The 26,373-nt window shown below is 43.1% G+C and overlaps 1 protein-coding gene across 2 annotated transcripts in view; it reads left to right on the forward strand.

Moving 5' to 3' along the window:
- CHST8 (carbohydrate sulfotransferase 8) overlaps positions 1-26,373 on the forward strand; it is a 311,769-nt gene that overhangs the window by 108,114 nt on the left and 177,282 nt on the right. For both annotated transcript variants that reach the window (XM_044270587.1, XM_044270586.1), the window contains one exon: positions 9,043-9,278. In XM_044270587.1, coding sequence (XP_044126522.1) covers positions 9,164-9,278 — 115 coding nt within the window. In that variant the 5' untranslated portion in view covers positions 9,043-9,163. The remainder of the gene's footprint in view (positions 1-9,042; positions 9,279-26,373) is intronic.

The raw sequence follows: 26,373 nt of genomic DNA on the forward strand, positions 1-26,373 counted from the left end.
CCGTGTAATCAAGAATTTATCAGGAGTTAATTTGTTGATGCCTTTCCATGTGGCCACACTGTATCAAAGTCTTGTCCTTCTGTAGCAATCGGCACAAGTGATAAGACCTCCTATACTGATAGGTTATCCATTGTCAGTTTACTGCTGCTGTGAGGGGAAGATGCTATCTCCAAGGTAAACCTCGTGATTATAGTAGGTGTAGAACTGAGAAGACTGATAGCCATGTCCACAGAATAGCTTTCCGTTGATTGGTGTAATGTTTTATGCTCTGTCACTAGGAAGGGGGCCTTTTCTGCTCAATGAACGAATGGTTTGACTGACGGAGTAAAGCGAGGCGGCCTGCTGTGCTTAAAAGTCCAAACAAAAAGAAGTTAAAGAGCCAGGACCAGAAGAAGTAGTCATTGAGATACTTCAAAAAATTATATCCAGAAAACATAAATTTCTAAAAAATTGAAAAAACACAGGATATTCACATATAGGTAATTAACATGTAGAAAAAAATTATTTGACATGTCCCTCAAAGGGGTTGTCCTCTTTATTGATATTGATGGCCTATCCTTAGGGGTTGAGCAGCTCCCCCAGATTTGCCACTATATTTCTGTGTTTTTGTCTTGTTTTATATGTAGTGTATGTGCCTTTACCTGGCATTTAAACACTCTCCTTTGCACCTGGTAGCCTCCATCACATGGTCTGGTATGGGTGTGGCTTACAGTCTGGCTTTGTTCATATTGCACTAGTTGTCCTGCTAGGCGGTTGTGTGGAAGCTTGGCTGTGAGCTGGATTACATCACCCTCAGACCTTGTTCACACCATAGGTAGCGTAGTGATAGGACCCCTTGCTATGCTGAGAGCCGTGACGTGGTGCATGTGGGCTCCGATATCTTCCTGACAGGAATATATTGGCGAAAGTCTCAGCTTTTAATATCTGCATTTATGACTAGCCAGTATAGTCAGTGGCATATCCGTTTGGTGCATTTCTTCTGTGATTTATGATTATATTTTCATCCGCACAATGCTCCATTTTTGTGTAGGATGCCTTTGTGGTGCATGTGGACCGCGCCGACATCCTCCACCGTATGCAAAACATTTTTTGCTGGGGATAGTCGTTTGCTGCGGTCCACATGCGGTGGGACTGCTCCCCCAATGAAAAACACGCTATAGTGTTAGGGGTTGAGCAGCTCCCCCAGATTTGCCACTATATTTCTGTGTTTCTATCCTCGGGATAGGTAATCAATATCAGATCGGCGGAGGTCCGACTGCTGACACCCCCGTCGATCAGGTGTTTGAAGGCCACGCTCGCCTATACACTTGAATAGAATGGAGTGCACCCTTCTCTAAATTGTTTAGCTGCTTGCCTTCGCAACCTCAGAGGTGAGCAGGTGTAACTACAGGAAGTGTACTCTTCAAATCGCAGATTGGTGGGGGTGCCGGGAGACGGACCCCCACTGATCTGATATTGATGATCTATCCTGAGGATTGGCCATTAATATGAATAAAGGGGACAACCCTTTAAAACCATGGTTCCGTACCATGGTTCCGTGCTGGTGGCTCAGTGGTTAGCACTGCAGCGCTGGGGTCCTAGGTTCGAATCCCACCAAGGGCAACATCTGCATGGACTTTGTATGTTCTCCCTGTGCTTGTGTGCGTTTCCTCCCACACTCCAAAGACCGACTGATAGGGACCTTAAATTGTGAGCCCCATTGGGGACAGTTGGATGCTAATGTCTGTAAAGCACTGCGGAATATAGTAGCGCTATATTAGTGCATAAAATATAGAAATAATAAGATAAAAATATAAGTCAGGAAAAAAGTGGGTAAAACTGTTAGTAAATGTGATGTAAGGCATGTACTGCAGCTTTCAGCTCAAATTGCACCAAATTTCTGGTGCATTTTTAATCGAACATGTGCCCCTTTCTTTGTATACAGCCAGGGGCTTGGAAACCTGTCCCACTGATCATTTACTTGAATCCGACCACAAAGTGTTTGTAGTGTGTACATAGGGAGACGCATAGGTCTACATGGGAGGGGTATACACCAAAATGATAGGTTTTTTGTAATGAAGACTTTTTGCCATAGTGAGTAATTTCTTTAATTAGAATAAGCATTGCTGCATACCACAAAAAATCATCATGTAATATAAACCTATAATTATAATACATTATAATAATAATTACTAGCAGTTTATAATCCCTGACTTCAGACCAAATATTTGATTCATTCAGTAAATAAAATCTATGATTTCCTTGTAAATATTTGTCAAAATGAACACTGTTCTGTTACCATGATTATATTCGGCATTTTATGTGACTGTTATATATTCTGCACGTTGGAAGCCTAGAGTTAGGGTATGTCACATGTAGCAGATTCCTGCGACTTTCCCTTGCATCATAAGGCGTCTTAATGAAATTTATTCAGATCGATGCAAATGGTTGTGAAATTGCATGCCATTTTCAAGTGTCTTTTATTTATTTTTTATTGAGGTTATCAACTGCAATGTATAGCCTTAAAGGGGTTGTCTCAGTAAGGCAAATAGCATTTATTATGTAAAGAAAGTTAATACAAGGCACTTACTAGTGTATTATGATTGTCTATACTGCTTCCTTTGCTGGCTGGATTCATTTTTCCATCACATTATACACAGCTTGTTTCTATGGTTACGACCACCCTGCAATCCAGGAGCCGTGGCCGTGCTTGCGCATTATAGGAAAAAGCACTAGCCTATGTGAGCTCCCACGGTCCTGGCCGCTAGAGATGCTGGCGCATTTACCTATAGTGTGCAAACACGGCCACCGCTTAAGGATTTCAGGGTGGTCGTAACTAGCAGTGTATAATGTGATGGAAAAATTAAGCCAGCAAAGGAGGCAATATGGAGGATCACTATACATTAGTAAGTGCCTTGTATGGACTTCCTCTATATAATAAATGCTATTTGCCAGGTGCATTCACACCACAGTGTAGTTTATGCATATTTTCCATGTGGATTTTCACACCAAAACAACGCATTTCATTTTGCAGGTCAATTTCCACACTCCGCACCATGCACATGAGATTTAGAAAATCTGCAGGTAATAGGCACTTTATGCATATGCCCTTAACTTGTCATGCTCCTCCCCATCAGGCCCTGTAGTAGGCATAACACAATATCGGTTTGGCCTGGTTTGTTCCTTTAAAGAGCCATCCAATCTAAAAAGTTATGCAGTTGGATCTTCTACGATGTCCTGCTTATATCCTTCTGGAGATATGGAAAGTACTGGAGGGATTATTGGGGGCAGGAAATTTCTGCACTTGCAGTTCATCCCTTTGAAGAAAGCTTCAGTCCCAGGCCCTGCCCTGGCTGATGACGGAGGACGATAAATTGCGTTCCCTTGCATAGCAATAGGAGATAAAATACGTTTTAGGTTTAATGATTTATTACAAACAGTGAATTCCTTGGGCGTACTGTAAAGACGTCAATCTAAGACGGGAGAGGAGCCCTCTGTACTGTTCCTGCGTCTGCACAATGTGCTTCATTGAACGAGGGCGGTAGATGGAGTGAAAGCCAAACGCCCATACCCCACAGATCTAACAACTCGGATTGAATACAGGAAATCGCATATAGGTTCCCCTGTATCCCACATGCAAAGTGACTGTGACAAAAGAGCGCGGCTGTCAAAGCATCCATGTTTTTTTTTTTTTCCCCCACTCCCTTTCATTCTTATGAACGAGGATGTCAAAACCCTGAAGCAGAAGACTTATCTGCATGAGCGGATCCTGAAAGGGCCAAACACGTGAAAATGGAGTGCTTCCATTAATTCAGAAGTCAGCTTGACAAGTGATTTCCATATCCTTCGTTGGAATCTAATCCAGAAAGTGGGGACTTTGAAAGGGAAATGGAGGTGTCACTTCTAATGATGTGCACGGAGAGGAGACAACATAAACTCCATTCCACAAATCAGAAGGGAAAGGGCTTGTCTGCTGGGTTTTAAGAAGGAAGGATGGAAAATAATGAGGTAAAATAGAGGCATAGATGGAGGGTTTTGCGCAACATATTTGGGAATTGATGATGGCTGAAGACTTAAAGGGGTTGTCCAGGATTCTGATAGTGATGGCATACCTGTCGTCAGTATCTGATCACTGGGGGTTTTCCATTCTGCACCCCCACCAATCAGCTGTTATCTTATAACTCTTGCATGGGAAGTCGGGACCAGAACTGCATGTTCATCCAGTGTGTAGTAGTGGATGGACCTGGCACTTGCAGAGCTGCTCCCATACACTTCAGTGCAGTTACCAGTGCCATCCACTACACAGTGTACAGAGCTGGGTGGTGCCGCAGTAGCAAGGTAACAGCTGATCAGTAGGGTGTCGGAACACCAACGATCAGATTAGTATCACATTAGTATCCTGGAAAACCCCTTTAAGCTGGCCATACACTTCCAAACTGAACATGCATATATTTTTAAGATCAGAGGGGAGTAAGTTGCTTCCATACTCCTCTGATGGTGGCTTATCTCCCCTTAGAACAGAAGGATCAGGCATGTTTAAATTCAACTGCCCGATACGTCCGTGTGCTGTCCGCATCCGTTGCTCCGTTCAATGGCCCCGCAACAAAAATATAACATGTCCTATTCTAATAGGCATTTCTACAATGGGCCGCCTGTTCCGTTCTGCAAATTGCGGAAGGCACACGGGCAGCTTCCGTGTTTTGCGGATCCTGAGAGATAGTGGAGAGGGGTTGTCAGAGCTACCTGCGATCCTGAGCCTGATAAAAACCACTGCTTCTACCCTGCTTCTGAACGTCACAGGAGCCTCCTGCCTTTCTGTAGTGTGATATATCCGTCTGAAAAACTCATCTTCTCTGCTTTTTGGCTAAGATTAAGTGTAGTATCTGCTCTTATCAGTTCTGCTCCCATAGGGGCACACCTACGGGATGTTCCATGAATAAGGAGGAGAGCAGAGAACCACACGGTGGGTCCATAGCGTGTACGGCTTGGGTTTAAAAGTACCCTTGCTAGGTGACGAATGGACTGCCAGATCGAAGCCAGGGGCTGAGATGTTTGAAAGTCCGAGGTGCAGATGTGCCCCAGGAGCAGTGACCCTGGGGTGCCAAAGCTCACTGGGGGTGGGAGCCCACTGAGTGATGGCACATTTGCACGCACTTCACTTTCACACATTTTGAGCACACTCGCCTCTCTTTGCTCTGCTTTCACCTTGACAAGACAAGGAATTTTTATCATTTCGGCCGACTGTGTGTTCACTTTTCAAGTTGTGTGTTCACTAGGATTTCTTGGGTTACGGTGCCCCTTATGGGTACCCGTCTAGATGGGGGGGGGGGGTGACCACCCCCGTTCCACACCCCCCCCCCCCTGAAAAACCCCTTGGACTCTCCCTTCGGGGAGAGTCCACACTTTGTTGAAGCTCCTGGCTGACGCCTTGGGTGGCAGCCTAGGCAAAAGCCGGGAGCATAGATGGGCGTACCCTCAGCTTTGGGTGAAGGTTACCACTTCTCCAATTCCTTTGCAGGAGCCTTCTGGCCTGGTGGGAAAGGGAATTTTTATGGGGGGCCCTTCTCTTACGGAGAGTGCCTACGATGGACCATAACCTAGTGCCTTTTTTTGTGTGGCACGCTGCACGATTTTGTTGCACGGGTGTTAAAAGCACGCTCCTCGGGCTAAAAAAGAAATAAAAATATATCCCTCTGAAAACATCGGCTCTGAAAACAAACCTAGTGGGAAGTAAGGTCACTGCATACAGTGCCGGCAGAAGGGAGAAACCCCCTGTTTCTGAATGAAATGCATCTAGCTGTGCAGCTGAACCAGGGAATGATATGGCTTAAAAAACATTAAGGATGCTTAAACATAATTGTTCCTCATAGTTATGATTGTACAAATAAGCACCACCATTATACAAACTTATTCTTTGAAAACTCTGGTAAGCGTTAAGGAAACGGGGAGGGACATTTTTTTTTTTTTTTTTATATATATATATACATATTTGTATACATGCTCAGTGATCGGGTGACCAAAGAATGTCACCCTTAGCTTCTAACATGGCTGGCCGTGTGTGCAGCAGCTTCCAAGCTTTGGAGCACATACCGCAATACTGAGCAGGGAGAAGAACACATGGAAGCTTTATTTTGCGGATGGAGAAGTGATGTACTTTTTTGGAAGACAGATTGGAGAAGAAGATGCCTACAGACAGGTTCTATTAGTATGAAACTGAACTGTTTGTGTACGACTAAGGACGGACCAAGGTTATTGTTGCTTACAAAAGAGAAAAAAGGCAACAAAATTAAGTCTAGTGACAAAGTGTTGCCTGTTTCCTCCGGCCGCTGCAGCATTTTAGAATGTGTACTGTAATTCTTTCAGGGTGTTTTTTTTCGCAGCTTGTTTACACTTTCAAAACTTAAAACCACAGAAATGGGCGCCATATGGAGGCACTTTTCTTTCCTGCTCTACATCTACCATCTGAATAATTTTACTTTTAATTAGTGTTTTGTTTTTCATTAAAATGAAATAATTAATGAACCTTCTAAAAATAACTTTCCTGTCAAATAATTTTATGCTCACGGAATGTATTTCTTTCAGAATAATACTATTCAGTTTTTTTAAAATTCTTATTTTAAATATGCCTTTTTAATTTTCTTTTTTATAACAATTTTTAGTATTTTTTATTACAATAGTAAACTATTTTATGTCATTGTGATAAACCATTGACAAACACTGGAGAACGTGTGATCCTAAGTGCCGTCATTAGTGATCAAGGAGATGGATTTGTGATGTGTCACTGAAATGCATTGTCTGATTTATACTCCTGAAATGCATTATATAAATATAAGTAATGAAGTTTCATCTCTTGGATTCCTGATGACAGCGCCGCCCTAGGATCGCACCTTTTTATATTTATCTTTTCCACGTTCCTTCAGCTTCCCCATCACAGGCTGTAACAACTGTACGCTGCTTCTAGATGAGTAGGATACCTTCTCCTACGTTGCCTTCTTATTGCAGTGATGGTTCTTCACATGAGGCACTGTTTTCTTTTCTTCTCTTCTCTTGCATGCTGTTGACTTACAATGGCTTCCATCTGAGTTTTTTGAGGTTTCCGATGTCAGAAACCTAAAGCAGTTTTGACTGTGCCATAGAGCCCTATCCGGGTGGCAGGTTCTCTTTGAGAACAAAGATCTCCTGGGTATATGGTCCTCAGGGGCTGGCATCACGTCTGTGAGACCATGTTTACATCCATACTTCAAACAGTGTACTTCTTATGTTCAGAGTGATATTTTTGTGGCATCTGATGTGGTTGTGATCGGGCAGGTGATAATACAAAGTGACAGGTGAGCTGTACCTGGAATTGCAGCCGGTCCTAATAAGCGCACTATGGCTGCAGTGATGTGTGGTCTGAGAATTGGGGCTCTCTTACAAGTGGTTTTCATTATGGTTCCCTTCTCCTCTTGGTTGTTTGATCACGTCGTTCAGCTTCAGTGATTGTGTCAGGAGTGACATTTGCTCTGACCCAGTTTTCCTTGTGACATTTCAAAACAGCTTGGTCTACAATGTAATAGAAAAAGGGGTGAAACTGAAGTGGTCAAAGTCTTTCAACACATTTCTTAAAAATGTAGACATTTAAACCCATCTTTTCTTCAAAGTAACGAATTAAAAAACAAAACAAAAACATTCCTATCAGTTAATTTTGCCATATATTTTCTAACCTGCTTATCTAGAAGACCTATAGTCCGATACTGTACAAATAGACATGTGTGGGCCTAATTAGCCTGAGCCAACACACGAGAACATACAGTGTAAGAGCTTTGTGAAACTACACAACTGTGACTGGTATTGAATTTTACAGTTTTCTGCAAGAAATTCCTGGCAATTATTGAACTGTCCAGTATTTTTTCATTCTTATACAAAAGAGCAGTATTCTTTATGCACTCAGGGGGCAGTATTATAGTAAGAATAAAATACAATGCAACAGCACTCTGCAAACCAAATAAAGTACAAAAAAGTATTCTAATGCGGATGCTAGCCTTATTAAGTAAATTTGAGATTCTTGGCAAATACATTTTGTACAAAATTATTTGGGCCAGTCTGCCACACGTCAAGGCGATCTCTGTAAGACTGGAACCTAACACTAAATTCTACCTGTTATGTGCCATGATGGCCACCATAAAATGTCATGCCACATAACAGGTAGAATTTAGTGTTAGGTTCCAGTCTTACAGAGATCACGTTGACGTGTGGCAGACTGGCCCAAATTTTGTACAAAATGTATTTGCCAAGAATCACAAATTTACTTAATAAGCCTAACATTAGCATTAGAATACTTTTTTGTACTTTATTTAGTTTGCAGAGTGCTGTTGCATTGTACTTTTTTTCTTTGTGTTTTCAGCCATAGCAACATGCACCTGCGTATTAGGATGTGCTGACTGAGCCCTTTTTCTTCTTTTTTTTTGCAGCAGTATTATAGTAGTTATATTCTTGTACATAGGAGCAGTAGCATAGTAGTTATATTATTGTACATAGGGAGCAGTATTATAGTAGTTATATTCTTGTACATAGGAGCAGTAGCATAGTAGTTATATTATTGTACATAGGAGCAGTATTATAGCAGTTATATTCTTGTTCATAGGAGCAGTATTATAGTAGTTATATTCTTGTACATATGAGCAGTATTATAGTAGTTATATTCTTGTACATAGGAGCAGTATTATAACAGTTATATTCTTTATACAGTTAGTATATCTTGTTCATAGGAGCAGTATTATAGTAGTTATATTCTTGTACATATGAGCAGTATTATAGTAGTTATATTCTTGTACATAGGAGCAGTATTATAACAGTTATATTCTTGTACATAGGAACAGTATTATTTAATATAAATATATAGTGTGTGTGTGTGTGTGTGAGTGAAGTGCCCTACACTGCAGGGGGCGACAATGAGCATAAAGGAATTTATAAAGGAACTTTAGGTTTTGCAGAAATCTTTGCATTGAAACTGTTGAACACATAACTTATACATTTTGCAGATATCTTTTAAGGGCTCATTATTATTATTTTTTGTTGTTGCAGGTTTGGCCCTGTGGAGCCCAAAGGTGAAAAAATGAGAAGATGAAATCTTCTAACGCCCTGGAGGAAGCTGGCATGGTTTATTTTCCTGGATCAATGCAGGATTGATTTGAGAGGAATAATTATGAGGCTGACGTGCATGTTTTCCTTTATCTTACTGTTTGGAGTCGCCGGTCTTGTCGTTTTCATCCATTTGCAAGATCCTGTTGAAATGGTTAACCAGCAAGGACTGGCAGCAGGTCAGATTTTTTTTATTTTTGTGTCCATTTATTAAAACAAATGTCCTGGAGTGTTATATTGGCAGGTTCCTGCATAGTCGTCTGTCAGTCAGGAAGTGATAGATGGACTTTCAGCGGATGCAGAGGTGCGCAGTGTGGGCCCACCCTCAGTGCACTCAATTGCACACTGTCATCCCTCTGGAGATGCTCCTCGTGTTGGGGCTACCGGAGGTAGCTGTTTGTTCCGATACTGTCCAGTGCGACAGAGAATGGAAAAAGTCTGGTACCGTGTTAGCAAATAGAAAACTAGTTGAGTGCTCTCATTAAGAGAAACAAAATGAGAGTATTGCAGGTTTGATACCTTTTTAATGGCTAACAAAAATAAAAGTAATGATGTTACAGAGCGAGCTTTCGAGACATCATTAGTCCCTTCATCAGGCGTACTACAAGAATATATGAAGAAACAGCAATATATATACACTAAGAACAGAGACATGGGGGAATGAATGGACATTTGAAAAACAGAACAACATATCAAAGATCTTGAGAATGAGTCCTTAATTATCTTACAGATGGGGGAAAAGTATAGCTTCTTCCCTTTAATTGTGTGGCGGTGGGACCCCATCCTTGCAATGAGTTTGTGTCCTGTTCTTCCAACGTGGAGGCCTCCAACAGGACATTTAGTGCAGAGAATCCGATAAACAACATTAGATGTAGAACATGCGAATGTCTCGGGATCTTATCGTCCTGCTGGGTTTTGGGGATCCGGATCTTATCTATTGTCATTATATGGGAACAGGTTTTGCATCTTCATATATTACAGGGATGGGTTACTTTTTCTGTGGTACGTGGCCTTGAACCTGATCGGATCAGAATATTCCTTAGGTTTGGAGGTTGTCGGTAAGCTAGTAAGGGGGGATCTGGTAAGATATTTTCTTTTAGTTGATCATTCTTACGTAGGACATGATGTAATTTCTCTGCACTAAACGTCCTGCACAATTAAAGAGGAGAAGCCACACTTTCCTGTGGCTAAGCATTTCTGTAGCCCAGGACACAATGAAGAACACATGAAAGTTCTCATATTAAAAGGAAACTTCAAATCCCAAAGAGCTAAAAGAACTTGGGAATACTCCAAAGACATACTGATAGGGACCTTGGATTGTGAGCCCCATTGGGGACAGTTGGATGCTAATGTCTGTAAAGCGCTGCAGAATATAGTAGCGCTATAGAAGTGCATAAAATAAATAAATAATACAAACTTCTAACATTGCTTAACACTTTGAATACTGGACTGAATTTGTCCCTGGGATTTATGACACACTACAAGATCTAAAGAGTCTTCTATAGACATAGTCGGGGCACCAGGTCTCTGAGATAACAACATCAATTTAGAGACCATAAAACTTTCACACCCCTTATCTGTAAGATAATTAAGGACTCATTCTCAAGATCTTTGATATGTTGTTATTTTTCAAATGTCCATTTATTCCCCCCATGTCTCTGTTCTTATTGTATATATATTGCTGTTTCTTCATATATTCTTGTAGTACACCTGATGAAGGGACTGGTGATGTCCTCGAAAGCTCGCTATGTAACATCATTACTTCTATTTTTGTTAGCCATTAAAAGGTATCAAACCTACAATACTCTTATTTTATTTTGTTTCACTTAATGAAAGCACTAAACTAGAGAATGGAAATACCGTAAATGCATTTTATTGAATTTGCTCTTTCTACCTGCACAGTCAGTGCAAGAATCCTGTTTGCAGGAGAGCGCACAGTGGTTTTCCATACCCAAGGTGTGCATACTTACGCATGCATCGGTTGCCCACCGGGAGATGTCATCTCATTGTTGAGGTCCGTGCTGCAAATGTTGTTCAAAGCTTCGCTTACAGTTTTTGTAATGTAATATATATGCAAATTACAGCTAAATGAAATAAAACCCAAACCAATGCCATTTGATATGGAATACAAATAACTATTCTGATGCAAGTGGTCTGCCTAAACAAATTCTTACTGCTAAGGTTCTCCTAATAACCCACCAGCGGAACAATTTGTCGCTAGCAATTTAGGCATGAATTCCCAGGGATTTTCAGCATCTCGGGGCATGATGAATATTTCATGTATGTTTAAAGCATATTTAATGCAGACAAATTTTTCTTTGGCTGGATCTTGCATAATGCGGCTGGTAACTCGGTAGCTGAAGTCGACTTCGGATCAGTGTTTTAAAATGGTTTTTAAGTTGAAAAATCTAATCCTGAAGTTATTCATCGAAGTCCCGCGAGACTTTGGTGATAACTCACTTTGCCTTGCCGGAATCCATACATTTGAATGCTGTACAGAGACGAAACTCCGTACAGCATCCAAACGAAGTTTTGAACAAATCGACTTCAGATCTAGGATCCGAAGCTCGATTCGCTGAACACTAATTAGGGCAGATGGTTTATAAGTGGAGCTCTTACTTGATTTATTCAGCTCCCAGTGAGCTCCCTCTAGTGGTGGCTATGGCAGACAAAATGTAATACTCTGAATTTATAAATTAAGACGACTTCATCTGTAAAGACGTTATATTGAATAAATTGGCACTTTACTTGTGTGTCATGCAACCGTTCTCCTGGTATAAAACCAATGCATATGATGTCTGCAAGTGACTCTCCTTCATTATTTCATCCCTTTAAAATGCCACCTTAGCTTTTTATCACGTCAGTGGGGGCAGGGTGAAGGTACCAGGATTGGAACCACCACAGGTCATCGCTCATCCGTATTAGACCAATCGTGATCCCCCTCCAATGTAATCTATTTGCATTGATGATTACTTTTTTTTTTTTATGGATCAAAGGAGTAGAAATGGTTGCAAAAGTTGCAACACCAAACAATAAAAAAAAAGCACAACAAAAGTTGCTAAACTGATACAAATAGATTTTGGAGCAGCTGAAGAGAGGCAGGTCATGTTTTGCGGGTTGACGTGACTTGTAATATACTTATAATGTACTGGCTGGTATGGCGTGCCCGCCAGATTCAGTCCACGTGTTGAAATCCCAGAGACATTTGCTGAGGAAAGCACAGTTGCTCCTCTGTGGCTGCTTGACGAGTACCTGACAACCTCCTCTTAAACTGCCACAGGCTCCTTTTATTATGAAGCAAAATTGTGTCGCTCCTGGCGCGGTTAATTTGGTTATTGCTCAAGTAGAGAAAAGAGAAACATCTCCAGCCGGTAGGTTGAGCCCGAGCGGATTGTGTAGGCTTGTCGAGAACGTTAAGTAATGCTTACATTACTCTCCGTCAGTAAAGTGCTCTTGACAGTGGCTGTTTGTGTTGATTTGTCTGCCCCCCCCCCCCCCCCACCTCCCAGTGCATCCGATTCCAGCCTAATTGTCATGCCGTCCCGAGCAAGCAAAGTCATTTTCCACAACATTTAGTTACAATTTTCTTCTGATCTTTCCGGTGAAACAATCCTCTCCTGTTGGCTTCTCAGCGCATATAAATTTTGATTGCATTTATCCATAGGAAAGCAATTCTTGCTAAACATATGCGCCGTGCATTCGTGGAGACATCTCCCCTTCTCCCTCCTTACCTGCCTACCAGGGGAAGATTGTATTGTATTGAGGAAACAAAATAACTTTTGAGACGAGAAAAGAAATGCTTTTTATTGGAATGTAAGACTTGGGATTGTGGCGCTGTAATAACGGCTATTTACAGGGGTGTCGGGGAGAAAGTACCTGCTGTGGAGCAAGCAGCAGTCTTTTCTGCCATTTTTATAGTACCTAATGCATGGCTCTAGTTTTCCTCTGCTTATCCATTAATCATGTCAGTAGTAGTCCAGCAGACAAGACCCCTCAGTGACCCAGAGAAAGAGGCACAAATGGACGGCCATGTAGGTGAGGTTAGGGGGTATGAGGTAGAGAGTATGCCATGTCTCTTTTCAGGTGTCTCACAGTGCCAGAGGGTCTTGGGGGCATTGGGAACAGAACGATAGCAAGATAGATGAGAGATCAATAAGTTACATGTCTGTCAGAGCTGGGACATTAATGGAAATCCAGAAGCGTGATTATTTTATTTTTTTGCATCCTTTGCTGTCAGTCTCTCAAAACTAGGATTTGGGCCATAGCGCACTTTCACACTAGCGTTATTCTTTTCCGGCACTGAGTTCCGTCCTAGGGGCTCTACCGGAAAAGAACTGATCAGTTTTATCCTAATGCATTCTGAATGGAGAGTAATCCGTTCAGGATGCATCAGGATGTCTTCAGTCCAGTCTTTTTGCCATTTCAGGATGGAGATAATACCAGCAGCATGCTACGGTTTTATCCCCGTCCAAAATTGCAGAACACTTGCATTTTTTCCCCATTGAAATGCATTAATGCCGGATCCAGCCCCGAGTGTTCCGGCAAAACGGATCCGGCATTGCAGTCTGCGCATGCTCAGACCGGAAAAAAAAATGTGAAAAAAATAAATGCCGGATCCGTTTTTCCAGAAGACACCGGAGAGACGGATTCGGCATTTCAATGCATTTGTTCCTGATCCGTCTGACAAATTCCATCAGTTTGCGTCCGTATTGCCGGATCCGGCGGGCAGTTCCGGCGACGGAACTGCCTGCCGGAATTCTCTGCCGCAAGTGCGAAAGTACCCTAATCAACCAGAGGCTTATTGGTGGGGTTTTCATCAATGGGGTGGGACACAGGCTTTGTGGTCAGTTCCTGGTCAGATGGATCTGGTCAGCCAGAAAGATTAGTCATTGATGACCAGTATCTGCTTGGGGAAGCCAATGGAGGTGTGGTGGGCATCTCTGGCTCTTTCTATAGGCATCCAGGGTAGGTAGACCAGGGGGTGGGCTTGCATTGTCACAATGTGCGGCATTTCCCAATCTTTGATCTCACTTCTCTTTTCTGCCTGAGATTCAATAAAGTGTGTCCTATGCCACGAATTCTACCATATTTCTAATGTTCATGTCTTGTTATGGGGGTCATTTTGGGTGGTCAACATGGCTCACCTTATGAGAGATGACCTCATTATTATGTTCGTAGGTATCCAGAAAAAAAAAAAAATGGAGACAGCACGTCCAGAAGGTGCAAAAGCATCTGGAATAAATTCCACTTTTTGCACCTTCTGGACGTGCTGTCTACATTTTTTATTTTTTTTCTGGATACCTAAGAGTTGCTTTACTAGGGGCTTTTTACCACCCCTCCTGGAGACGAGCACCCGAAACATTATTACTAAGGAGTGCTGTCCACCCGTATTTTTTCTCATTATTATGTTGTCATTGATTTCACCCTCATTGCCTCTGAACGATAAAACAGTCGCTTGGAGTGGATGACACTTGCCCGTCTGCAGCCTCTTCAGGGTGGGGGTTGTTTATGAAGATAATCAGCTTATAGTGCATCTCCATTAAGTGCATCTCCATATTAGACAGGGCCAATGGTGCAGCGTCTGGATGATCCCTAATGGACTATATACTTTTCCGATTCGCAGAGTGGTAAGTCCACCCAGTGGTAAATAACGGGTTAATGTTGGCTTGGAGATGGAAAACAGGAAGCGCTTTTTTATGCACTTTCCAGTAATGTTAATTGAGTTGGAGAGAGTCGGGTTCTCCTGCACGGGAAGATCATTACTCATTATTATGGATTTAAGATCTCACCCAGGATTCCATTTCCTGTAAGATGAAGCTAATGCAGATTGCGAGTACGGGCGGCTCGGCGCACCGTAATGTGGCAGCTCAATGTCCACTTGTCTCGTATGGCGAACCGCAGACCTGGCGACGTTTTCATTTACGCGGCTGGAATTACATGTGAGATAAATATCACTTCATGCCTGTTTTTTTTTCTATAGGCCTGATAACCTTGTAGTTTTCCTGTACAAGCGGCTTCTCCAGCGTTGCTGGCGCGTCACATTATGTACTATGGGGTTTTTGTTGTTTTTTCTTTTCCTAAGGATGATGCTATCAAATAATGGCCTGGGGCCAGTATCTAATCCTGGCTCAATACTTCATCCGTCCTTCTCCATTTTGCCATTACTAATAGCGACATATTATGAGAAATTGGCTTTGATAGGGGATAATAAAAAAATAAAATCAAGACGCTGCGTGGAAGGAGGACTCGGTATTGGAAAGGGATTTGTGGTGATGAATGGTGCTCAGTAGTAATTGATTACTGGGATTGATTTGTAGTTTTTTTTGCAGAATTTAAAGACCATTTAAGAAAATGTAATGTTATATTGGTACCTGGGAAAGTTGGTTGATGCCCTGTATGTCCATTGCACCCCTTAAAGGGGTATTCCCATCTGGGACATATGTGGCATATTGATAGGATATGCCATAGATGTCCACTAGGTGCTGGGGCCTGCTCCTATCTAGAGAACAGGACCTTTCTGTGAATGGAGAACATGCAGCGCATGCGCAGCTTTCTCCATACACTGCTATGGGCTTCCAAAAATAGCAATACGCTGGTTCAGCCGTTCTTGAAAGTCCCATAGCAGTGATAGGAGAAAGCCACATATACGTGCTCTCCCTTTACAGGAGTGCTCCGTCCTTCAGATAGGAGTCAGACATTTATAACATAATATCCTCTCAAAATGCCATAAATGTCCCAGATGGGGATAGCCGTTTGACACTGAGCTTTCCTGAACTGCTGAAAGGGAAGTCTAACTGATTATGCAGAACATGAGAGCAATGGGGGTCCTGACATTACTGGAGTGATGTAGGACAAACACAAATCCATGCTCAGCAGAACTGCATCGGCCGCCATATTGGTTGTCAGCTAACTTTCCCTGAAAAAGAAAACAATTTTTAACATTCCCTTTTTAAAAAATCATTGTCATTTCTGTTGGATTTTACATGTATTTTAATATGGATGCAGAAGTTTCAGGATGGTACAGAGAAAGCTGTAAGTAACGGGATTGTAATCTTGCTTTGGGGTTATCCATCTGGTGAAAACAGGTGCAAATGAAGATAAATGTGGCGGACCTGCTGGCTCTGCCCACTCTCTGCCCTTACCATGCTCACTTTTTAGAAAGTGGCGAGGGCAGTGCAGTAATGCTACTTAAAGGGAACCTGTCATCAACTTGATGCTGACCTCACTGAGGACAGCATAAAATAGTGACAGAAATGCTGATCTCAGCGGTGTGTCACACATGAGCTAAATCTAAGTGGTTGCCGAGAACCAGCATCATAATCATTGCAGCCCAGGCCTTAACAAGAGTCACGGCCACCTGAGAAGAGTCATGGTTATTATAATCTCCTGCTCTCTCATCCATCTGCTGAAGATTGGCAGTTCTCTCCTAGAAAGAAAGCGAGAAAACTAGGTAGAAGACTGTCAGTCATCAGCAGGTGGGCCGGAGAGCAGGAATTTATCAATAACCAGGACTCTTCTCAGGAGGCCGGGACTCTTTTCCAGGCTCAGTCTGCAGGGATTGTGATGTTTGTTCTCGGCAACCACTTACTTTGAACTTTTAAATGACCGACTGCTGCAATCAACTCACCCGTCTCTACTTTATTCTGCCATTAGTATGGGCACCATAAAGTTGATGACAGGTTTCCTTTAAGCCAAAATTAGTTGCAAGTGATGCTTAAAAAAAAAAATAATAATAATAAAGTCAAACGCGGGGTTTGCAACTTTGTTTTTGCCAAAAAAGAGGTCCGGGGAGAAGATAATACTCCCCTTATATTCTTACCAAGCAGCTCATGTGACCATCTGAAGGTCCTGTAGCAGTTCCTGCAGAAAGGTGCACAAGGCAGTTTTGCAGCCGCATAAGCAGTGTTTCGTGGCCAAAAAGCACAATAAGGCCTCCTGCACACGGTTGGGCGGCCGTTCCGTGCATTGGGGACCGCATTGGGGGCCGTTCCGTGCATTGCAGACCCATTCAAGTGAACGGGTCTGCATCTGTGATGCGGGGTGCACGCGGCCGTGGATTGCCAACCTGCCGTTTGCGGGCCGCAATACGGTACGGCTGCCCAACGGCCGTGTGCATGAGGTCTAAAAACCGCAGTTTGTTCCAGTGTCTTCAGAGAAATTTCTCTGGTGATGCAAGGTGTCTGCAGATTTTTGGGAAATGATAGTCATTTAATATAGGAAAACTACTGTATCTTCTGAACTATAGAAGTGGGTTTTTTGTGTCTGACAGCATTTGCTGACTGTTTCCAATAACTAATAATATTGGGCTGAAATCTAATTATCTATCCCTCTGCTTCTCAGTGTCACCACTGATGTCGCGTCCTATGTCCTGTATGTATGTAACCACGCTGGACATGTAGCCTCCTCCAGAGCCGTGCAGCTATTGATGTAAATGTCATATTATCTCCTCTTCCTCACCAGAAGATGATGTATAGCCGCTCTCAGTTTTTTTCTGCCTGGGAGTTATTTGTGGGGAGTTTATGAAAAGAAAGTGAGAATCTCATTTAGCGGCGCTGCGTTGTATATTTTTTTTCTGCATTTTACAATTACACATCTATCACTGTAGACCTGCATTGCGGAGCAGTTTTACTTTTTCATTTTTGTTAAAGTCGAGAAGTCAAACTTTTATATTTAAGTTGAATGAGATGGGTTCTCGGTCTTTGTGACACATGGGCGGGCGTGCTATTGCCTCGGTTTTTATACCCTGACAAGTGTGGCTTAGTAAATCTTCACATCCATCTTCGTGTATAGATAAATCCCCACTAGGATTGGATTTGCTGTATACCTCTACTATTAAGAAGCTTTATGATAAGTCTCCAGTACAAAGTAGCAAAAGACAACGATACCCCCAAATCCTATTGTCCTATTTTTTTTTTAGCAGTTTTCTTTAACTACATTTTTCAAAGTTGTGCATGCTGAGTGAATGGAGGGATTGCTTGAGGTCTGATAATCACAATGAATGCCTTCTTGGAGTGTGATAGGTTAATAAATGAAACAACCTTGTTGTCTAATGGATTAATAATAATATTCCTGGTATCTGGGGGGTTAATGATTGCATCCCTCTTGTCTAGTGGGTTGTTAATAATATCCCCGTCATTTGGTCGGTTAATAATAACATTCTTGGTTTCTAATCGGTTAATAACATTCCTGGGGTATGGTCGGTTTATAACAACATCCCTAGTGTCAAGTGGGTACATAATATCCCTGGTGTCTAGTGGGTTCATAGCATTCTTGGGATCTAGTGGCTTCATAACATCCCTGGGATCTAGTGTCTTCATAACATCCCTGGCATCTAGTGTCTTCATAACATCCCTGGCATCTAGTGTCTTCATAACATCCCTGGCATCTAGTGGCTTCATAACATCCCTGGCATCTAGTGGCTTCATAACATCCCTGGCATCTAGTGGCTTCATAACATCCCTGGCATCTAGTGGCTTCATAACATCCCTGGCATCTAGTGGCTTCATAACATCCCTGGCATCTAGTGGCTTCATAACATCCCTGGCATCTAGTGGGTGCCCAGTGAGTTACTGTATCCCGGGTGATACAAATGAATGACGCTGTGACACGCAGACCCAACCGGCTCCATTATAGTCAGTGGGGTCCGTTGGGGGTAGTTGCTGCCCGTAATGTCATGGACCTAGAGCTGCTGTCATTTTCATCGCTCTACTCCTCTGATGGAGAAGTACCGAAATGGACAATGAGGGTGAACAGAGTTGTGGCTGGGCCCTAATGGAGCAGCGCTAAAGTGACCCCAGTCCCTGGTGGTCCATCCTAAGTGGTGCTATGGCACTGGTATTACTTTCTGTAAGTGCTTTATGGCAGCGCTTTCCTGTGGAACTACATGTTCCAATATGTCTGATTTTAATATTCTTCCATCTTTGCCGTAACCTACTTTCCTCCATTACTAAATGTTGTATATCTTTTGAAAAGAGTCTTCGGTGGAAGTTGTGTCTTTTATTCCTTGCATCCATCATGTTCTTTATCTTCCTAACTTTTTATTTTAGCCGTATCTGATTCTTTCAGTTGTAACTTTGGTGCTCGTGTTCGGGGGCAGCCTTTGTTTGCATTGTGTTAGATGCTCGGCTGCAGAAATGAGGATGTTAAGAGTCTTCTAAAACATAAAGCCTAGATTGAAGCGGGAGACGACGGGCTTAGGCGCTTCTGTTGTGCTCTGTCTCTTGCACTTGTGGAATGAATAGGAGATGGCTGTATCTGTATTTAAAAGCTCTGATTAGCTTCGTTCCCAAAGTGAATGCTCCCGGCGCACTCCAAAGAGCGCCCCCTCCTCGCCCACACCCTCTCGTGTTGTTACTTTTGCCCTCATTATCTGCCGCCATTGTAGGCTGGGAGAAAGGATGAAAGGAGATGTATTAAATAATTCTCTTAAGCTTTCTTCTCACATTCCTGGAAAGGTGACGTGAAAAAAGCCCAAAGACATTGTCAATGAAGCACATGAAAGCGCACCGTCTGCCTATTACAGGGAAGATACCTGCAATAGAGATATTAAGGGGAGCCCTGCGACTGATCTGCAGGCTGGTATTGTATAGTGGGACGTGTGCTGCTGCAGCCACTAATGGCGGTAACTAAACAGAACACCACTGTTGTAGAGCCTTACAGGTTTTCGATCAGTTTTGGTTTAATACAGGGGCATTAAATAAGCCAGAAAATGTGAACTTGCATTAGTTAAAGGGGTTTTCTGGGAGTAGAATATTGAATTACTGATCTTTAGGATAGGTCATCAATTTTTAAATGGTAGGTTTCAGACTCCCGTCACCGCGGCATCCTGTACTTGGTATGGGACTGAGCTGCACATAGACCGTGCGATTGAACATGATATCACTTTCCTAGGAAGAAGCTTGACCCCTCTTCAAACAGCTGATTGACAGGGTGTCACGATCAGTGTGTGTGTGTGTGTGTGTGTGGGTGGGGGGGGGGGGGGAACTCCGCCATGAACACAGGAGGGATGGAGAACAGTAACTGGAAACTAGGGAAGGAACAGGTCACCTCCTAGACAACCCTAATCCGGGCCCTGACTGCCTATCAATATGAATAGACTTGAAGGTAGGAATATTCATAAGCAGGATACCTAGGCCCTGATTTCCCTATAAGACCCTGGAATAAGTATAGGACAAGAGACAACCCATTCCTCCCCAGATGGACGAATGGAAGTCTCTGTCTCAGGCCCAGATACAACAACAGGGAATATAACAAATACAAACAAACGCAACACTAAACTTCTGTAGAGATGGAAGAACATGAACACCAGAGACTACCTCACACCAGCTCAGCCAAACCCAAATAAAGCTATCAACCGCATAGTCAGAAGGATGGGGTCAGACTATAAAAGGTAGAAGTGATGACCACTGAGCAACAGCTGAGAAAAAGGGAAGTGGTCATTAACCCTATCAACACTGAATCAAGAGAAATCAAGGAGGCTGTTAGATTCCTCCACGCTCAGCCAATCTCCTTGATTTCCTAATATCAGTCACCTGAGGGACCGTGACACAGGAATGCTGGGAGTCGGATACTTCCTACATAGGGCATCACTTTTGTACTCCCAGAAAACCCCTTTAAGGGTCCATTCACACGTCCTGTTTTTTTTCATCCTGAAAAACGGTCCGTTTTTTGCGGATCCGTTGTTCCTGAAAATGTTTCCGTATGTCATCCGTTTTTTGCGGATCCGCAAAAAACGGGAGCATGTATACATTTCAATAATCAAATAAAGTTGTTTGGATTTCTTTGAAAAAAAATTGAAAAAAAAAATTTGTTATGTGTTTCCAGGAACGGAATCCGCAAAAAACGGATGACATACGGAATGACATCCGAATGTCATCCGTTTTTTGCGGATCCATTGACTTTGTATTGTACCAGGATCCGATTTTTCAGGACAAGAATAGGACATGTTTTATATTTAAACGGACATGCGGAACGGAACAACGGAAACGGACAGCACACATTGTGCTGTCCGATTTTTTTCCAGGACCCATTGAAAATGAATGGGTCCAGATCTGGTCCTGATCTGTTCCTGAAAAAACGGAACAGATCAGGAAAGAAAAAACGGACGTGTGAATGGACCCTAAGGGATATTCTAGCACTCGTTAGGTTCCACAGATGTCTGATTAAATAATTTTAATTTGATTAAGTTCCTTTAAATCCCCAAATGTGTTGCTGTTTAAAGTCTTCCAGAATTAGGAAAAATTACATTGGGGGGGGGGATTAAATGTGTGAGGATTCCAGGCCATGGTTCACTTGCTTTATACCAAATGTATGCATTTTTAGATAATTTCTCAGCCTCGCTTGACAAGAGGTGCGCCATTGTGGGAGAAGGGCGTGGTTTACTGGTAAAGGGGTGCAGCTTAAATTGCACCAACCCCAGGGGCCTTAGTGGGTTGATGCCTAGGAGGGCCACCCAAGCCTCCGCCACGGCCGCCAGCCAGGTACATAATGATCTGATTCTCTCCTACGAACCTGGCCAGCAGCCGCAGGTGTCCTCCTGAATTCAATTTAGATACACCACAAAAAAAATTATAAAAAAATCACCCATAGTTGAGTCTTTCACCTTTTGGGCTATTCCTATAGAAATGTGAAAATATGGATCACAAAAAGAAATCCAGCCGTGAAGGGGTCCCACTAAAACTGAAGTCTGTTTCACAGTTTAAAAGATAGCTGACGCATTTCAAGGAGAGTCTCCCACGCTCCCCCTAGTGGAGGCTGCCAGTATTCTGTTGTTTAATTCAATGTAAAGGGGGGCGGGGGGCGGCATTTGGAGCCGTTCAGGAAAAAAACTAGTTGGGTTTCTATAAAAAATATATAATACATTGTGAAAATAATTAGCACAGGATTGTGCACCATTTGTGTGTCCAGAGGTTGACATATGTTTTACTGTAAGCAAATCCTGTAAACATGTTTGGAGTCCATGAGAATAAAAACTGAGAAGCACTGGCCGATACATAGTGGCAGGACTGGTGAAAAGTAAAGAGTTACAGAACTTTTTACTGGGTAATTAACCTTTAATTGCATAATCCCTTTAGGTAAATCATAACTTAATTATGCTCTGTAATTGCTTTTTACGTATTCGGGGCACCGCACTGACAATAAACCGCCGGTCCCCGTTTAACCCGCCGCCCCCATCCTGTCACCAGAATTCATCTTCAGTCCTCAGGATCAGGCTTTATAGAAACCTGTTATTAGTATTAACCCAGTGGTAAAAGCCTCCTCCCTCCCCATCGCTCTCTGTGCAACTACAGGCACCGGGAGCATGCTGGGAGTTGTAGTTTCACAGCAGCTGGAACGCCACAGGGTGTAGACCACTGGTAGAAGTAATGTCCCCTCACCTGAGTGCAATCTGAGGACGCAGGAGCCTTTATTTGCCTGGATGCTTGCTTTAACCCAGAGTAAATGAGTTTTTCTCCACATCTCTCCGTACGGCTCAGTGTTCGGGGCCGTTGCCAATGGCAACACGCTGCATTTTAATATACTTTCCTAACCTCCTTGTACTGTTTGTGTCTGTGGTTGTCCAGTCCGGCTGTGGCTTTTATAGCACATGCTTGGTTTTAATAATGCAGAGTGGTGGCATTCATAGCCGGTGTCTGATACCACACTGCTGTAATAGATGTCAGTAATAACCACCCAGATATTGTGAGCAGACCCCCTGCGGATAATCACATTGTGGCTTCATATCCTCATCCCCTTGTGCTGTAAAGCTGCCTGGTCCTCTGTAGTGATTGGGCTCGACCAGCCTATGGGGCTGTAGTAATGCAAGCCAAACTACCTCTGCCCGATCACTGAGCAAAGGCGATTATCACTTAAGAATACAGTAAATTTTCTTTAAACGGTTTCTCCAGGACTACATAAAGATGGCTGCCTTCTTCCAAAAACTGCACCACGCCTGTCCACAGATTGTGTTTGGTATTCCAGCTCAGATCCTTCCACTTCAATGGAGCTGCAATACCAGACACAACCCATGGACCGTATGGGACGGTTTTTGAGAGAAAGCGGTCATCTTTTTGTAGTCCTGTAGAATCCGTCCTGATATCAGATATTCTGGATTATCAGTCGGTTATTGCAAAGTGTAAGGCTAAAGATGCCTGCCTTTAGTCCTTTTATGCTTTTGGAGTTGTATTACGAGGCTTTCTGGATTATGAAATACTGGATTAAAGGAATAATTTGCAGCAAATTTTAATCATTAACATTTATTAAATCTGCAACTGTGAATGTCTGAACATCCTGTTAATTCAGCGTCTCGCAAAGATATTGCGAAAAGAGAGCAGTAAGTGCAGAAGCTAGCAGCCTCCTCCCGGACTGATGCCACCCTTTTACTTTTCTGGATATTCAGATAATAGGACAAAGCTCCATGTGTAGTTTACAGGTATAATATGTGTAAGCATGCGGCCAGATGCTTGCGTTCACATCAGCGTTCAGCCTTTCCGTTCTCCTGCTCCGTTATAAGAGTAGGAGAACGGAAAGGACGGATTCGGCACATAACTGAGGCGAACGCAGCCTACAGACACCATAGAGGTATAATGAGGTCCATTAGATTTCCGCTCAGAGGAAGATTTTTGAAGCGGAGACAAAAGTTGTGCGCGCAGGACTATTGTCTCCACTTCAAAAATCTTCCTCGGAGCAGAAACCTAACGGACCCCATTATAGTCTATGGCAGGGATGGGCAAACTGTGGCTCTCCAGCTGTTGTAAAACTACAAATTCCATCGTGCCCTGCTGGAGGCTGATAGCTGTAGGTAAACTGGGCATACTGGGAGTTGTAGTTTTACAACAGCTGGAGAGCCGCAGTTTGCCCATACCTGGTCTATGGGTTCCGTAGGCTCTGTTCGGCTCAGTTATGTGCTCTTATAATGGGATAGGAGAACGGAAAGGCTGATCGCTGATGTGAACTCAGCTTAGGCAACTTTAACACTAGTGTTTTTACTGGATCCGGCAGGGTTCAGCAAAAACGATCCCGTTCTGATAATACAACCATCTGCATCCGTTAGGAACGGATCCATTCGTATTGTCTTTAACATAGCCAAGACGGATCCCTCATTAACGCTGTTGAAAGTCAGTGGGGGACGGATCCGTTTTCTATTGTGACAGAGAAAACGGATCCGTCCCCATTGTCTTGCTCTGCATCCCAGGACGGAAAGCAAACCGCAGCATGTTTCGGTTTGCTCTCCGGTCTGGGAACGCAACTAAATGGAACTGAATGCATTTTGGAGCATTACGTTCTGTTCGGTTCAGTTTTGTCCCCATTGACAAAACTGAAGCGTTTTTTTCCCCGGTATTGAGCCCCTATGACGGAACTCAATATCGGAAAACTTAAGCGCTAGTGTGAAAGTAGCCTTAACCAGTACATACTGCAGCTAATCTGAAGTGAATACAATGTATCAGCCCTTTGTGGCTCCAGATTGATACATTGTAGCAAATGAGCAGAGACCATTTAGCCCACAGAGCATTGCTGAGGCGGGATGCAATTGTATCTAGGGGAGAGCAGGACTAGTTATGTACAGGATTACTGCCTCTGAATGTCGTAGAATGAAGTGTTCCCGTTCACTGACAGAAAACATAGATCTTGAAAATGGTGAATAATTTAAAGGGCCTTTCTTAAATTCTGATACTGATGACCTATCAGGATAGTTCATCAATATCAGATCGGTGACGGGGACCCCTGCCGATCAGCTGTTTGAAGGGGCGCAGTGCTGCAGTGAACGCCGCAGCCTCTTCCTTGGCCAGTGACGTCACGTTCATCGGTCACATGACCTAGATGCAGCTCAGTCCCATTCAAGTATATGGGGATGAGCTGCAATACCAAGCATAGCCGCTATTCAATGGATGACGCTGTGCTTGGTGTGCTGCAGCCGCAGCCTCCTGAAACCTCCGATCAGGGGAGCTGCATGGTACTGGACTCCTCTGAGCTGATATTGATGACCCGTCCTGAGGATAGGTCCTCATTATCAGAATCTCAGAAAAAAACTTTATACAAAAAGTAGGTTCTGATGTTTTAACACCTTCCATTTATACTCTGATTAGGCTGTATTTATGTAAACCAGAAAATGACTATAAGATAATTCCAGTGTACATGGATGATTGTGGATACTTATGGATTCCACCTGGAATTTCTACAGTGGAATTGAAATGGGTGCAGCCCAAGAAGTGTCGGTAGGTCTTGTGAGTATGAAAATACAAGGCTATAACTTGGAAGATGCATTGCTTCTCCTCCCCCCTATAATCTTCTTGTAAAGTCACCTTCCAAGCCGTGACACGGAATGAATCGCAAAGTATCTGAAATCCCTGGGTCACATCCGGCTGCTTGAGTTTGAGACTTCTCCCCCCCCCCCCCCCCCCCCCCCCACCTTTTTGCCATAGTAAGTGCTTTGCAGGATGGACGGGTGTTAAATATTGAATGAGGCCTCAGTTCTGTCAGGATTAATAGAACATGCCCCAGAAAACCAATGTAGTTTGCAGGAAATGGATTAGCGCCGTTTATCTTTATGAGCCTATCAATATGCATCCGTGTTATTGAAACGCCCTTCTCGCACCTCTGCAGAGGCTGCTGGGAAATGGCGAGAGGGCTGAATAAAGTCATTTGTCTGCACAATGATGATGGATGAAGTCATACCAGGCAGGATGTGAATATACATAAAATAATCAAATCATGCCCCTCCCCCAGAAAAAATGGTGAGATTTATGATAAATGATTAGGAGTTTAGTGTCCTTTCAGAAGTAAATGAAACCCCTTTGACCCGTGTAGAAGAGAAAGGATAGGATTGGAATGGAAAATGCTGAGATGTATCCCTGGTGGCAGCATCCAGATGTGCAGATCGACTGGGGTGGGGACAAGAAGTGTAAGAAATAGCAAGGCAAAGCCATGTCTTACAAGTACCAGAAGAACATTGAGGCCACACTATGCAAACTCCAGAAATAGGCCTTAATGAGAGAAGAAGTTAGCTACTTCCCCCTTCACTCATTTCACCATTTTACTACATTACTGTTTACATGTCTTTTATTTTATTTTTTAAATCAACATTGTGGGATATAAATTAGGTTGACGTATCTGCCTGACACATCCTCACCGTGACTGACCGCCAGGGAGAGCTGCCGGAGGAAGGAAGGAGAACCATCTGGGTGACCAGGTGACAGAGAAATTAGCCATGTCATAACTTTATATGGCCGATAGTGGCATTTGTCAGACAGCTACCTGAAGAGATGAAACGTCTGGAGCAGATCTTACAGGATAAAG

This window comes from Bufo gargarizans, chromosome 10 (assembly GCF_014858855.1).
Source record: "Bufo gargarizans isolate SCDJY-AF-19 chromosome 10, ASM1485885v1, whole genome shotgun sequence".
NCBI lineage: Eukaryota > Metazoa > Chordata > Amphibia > Anura > Bufonidae > Bufo > Bufo gargarizans.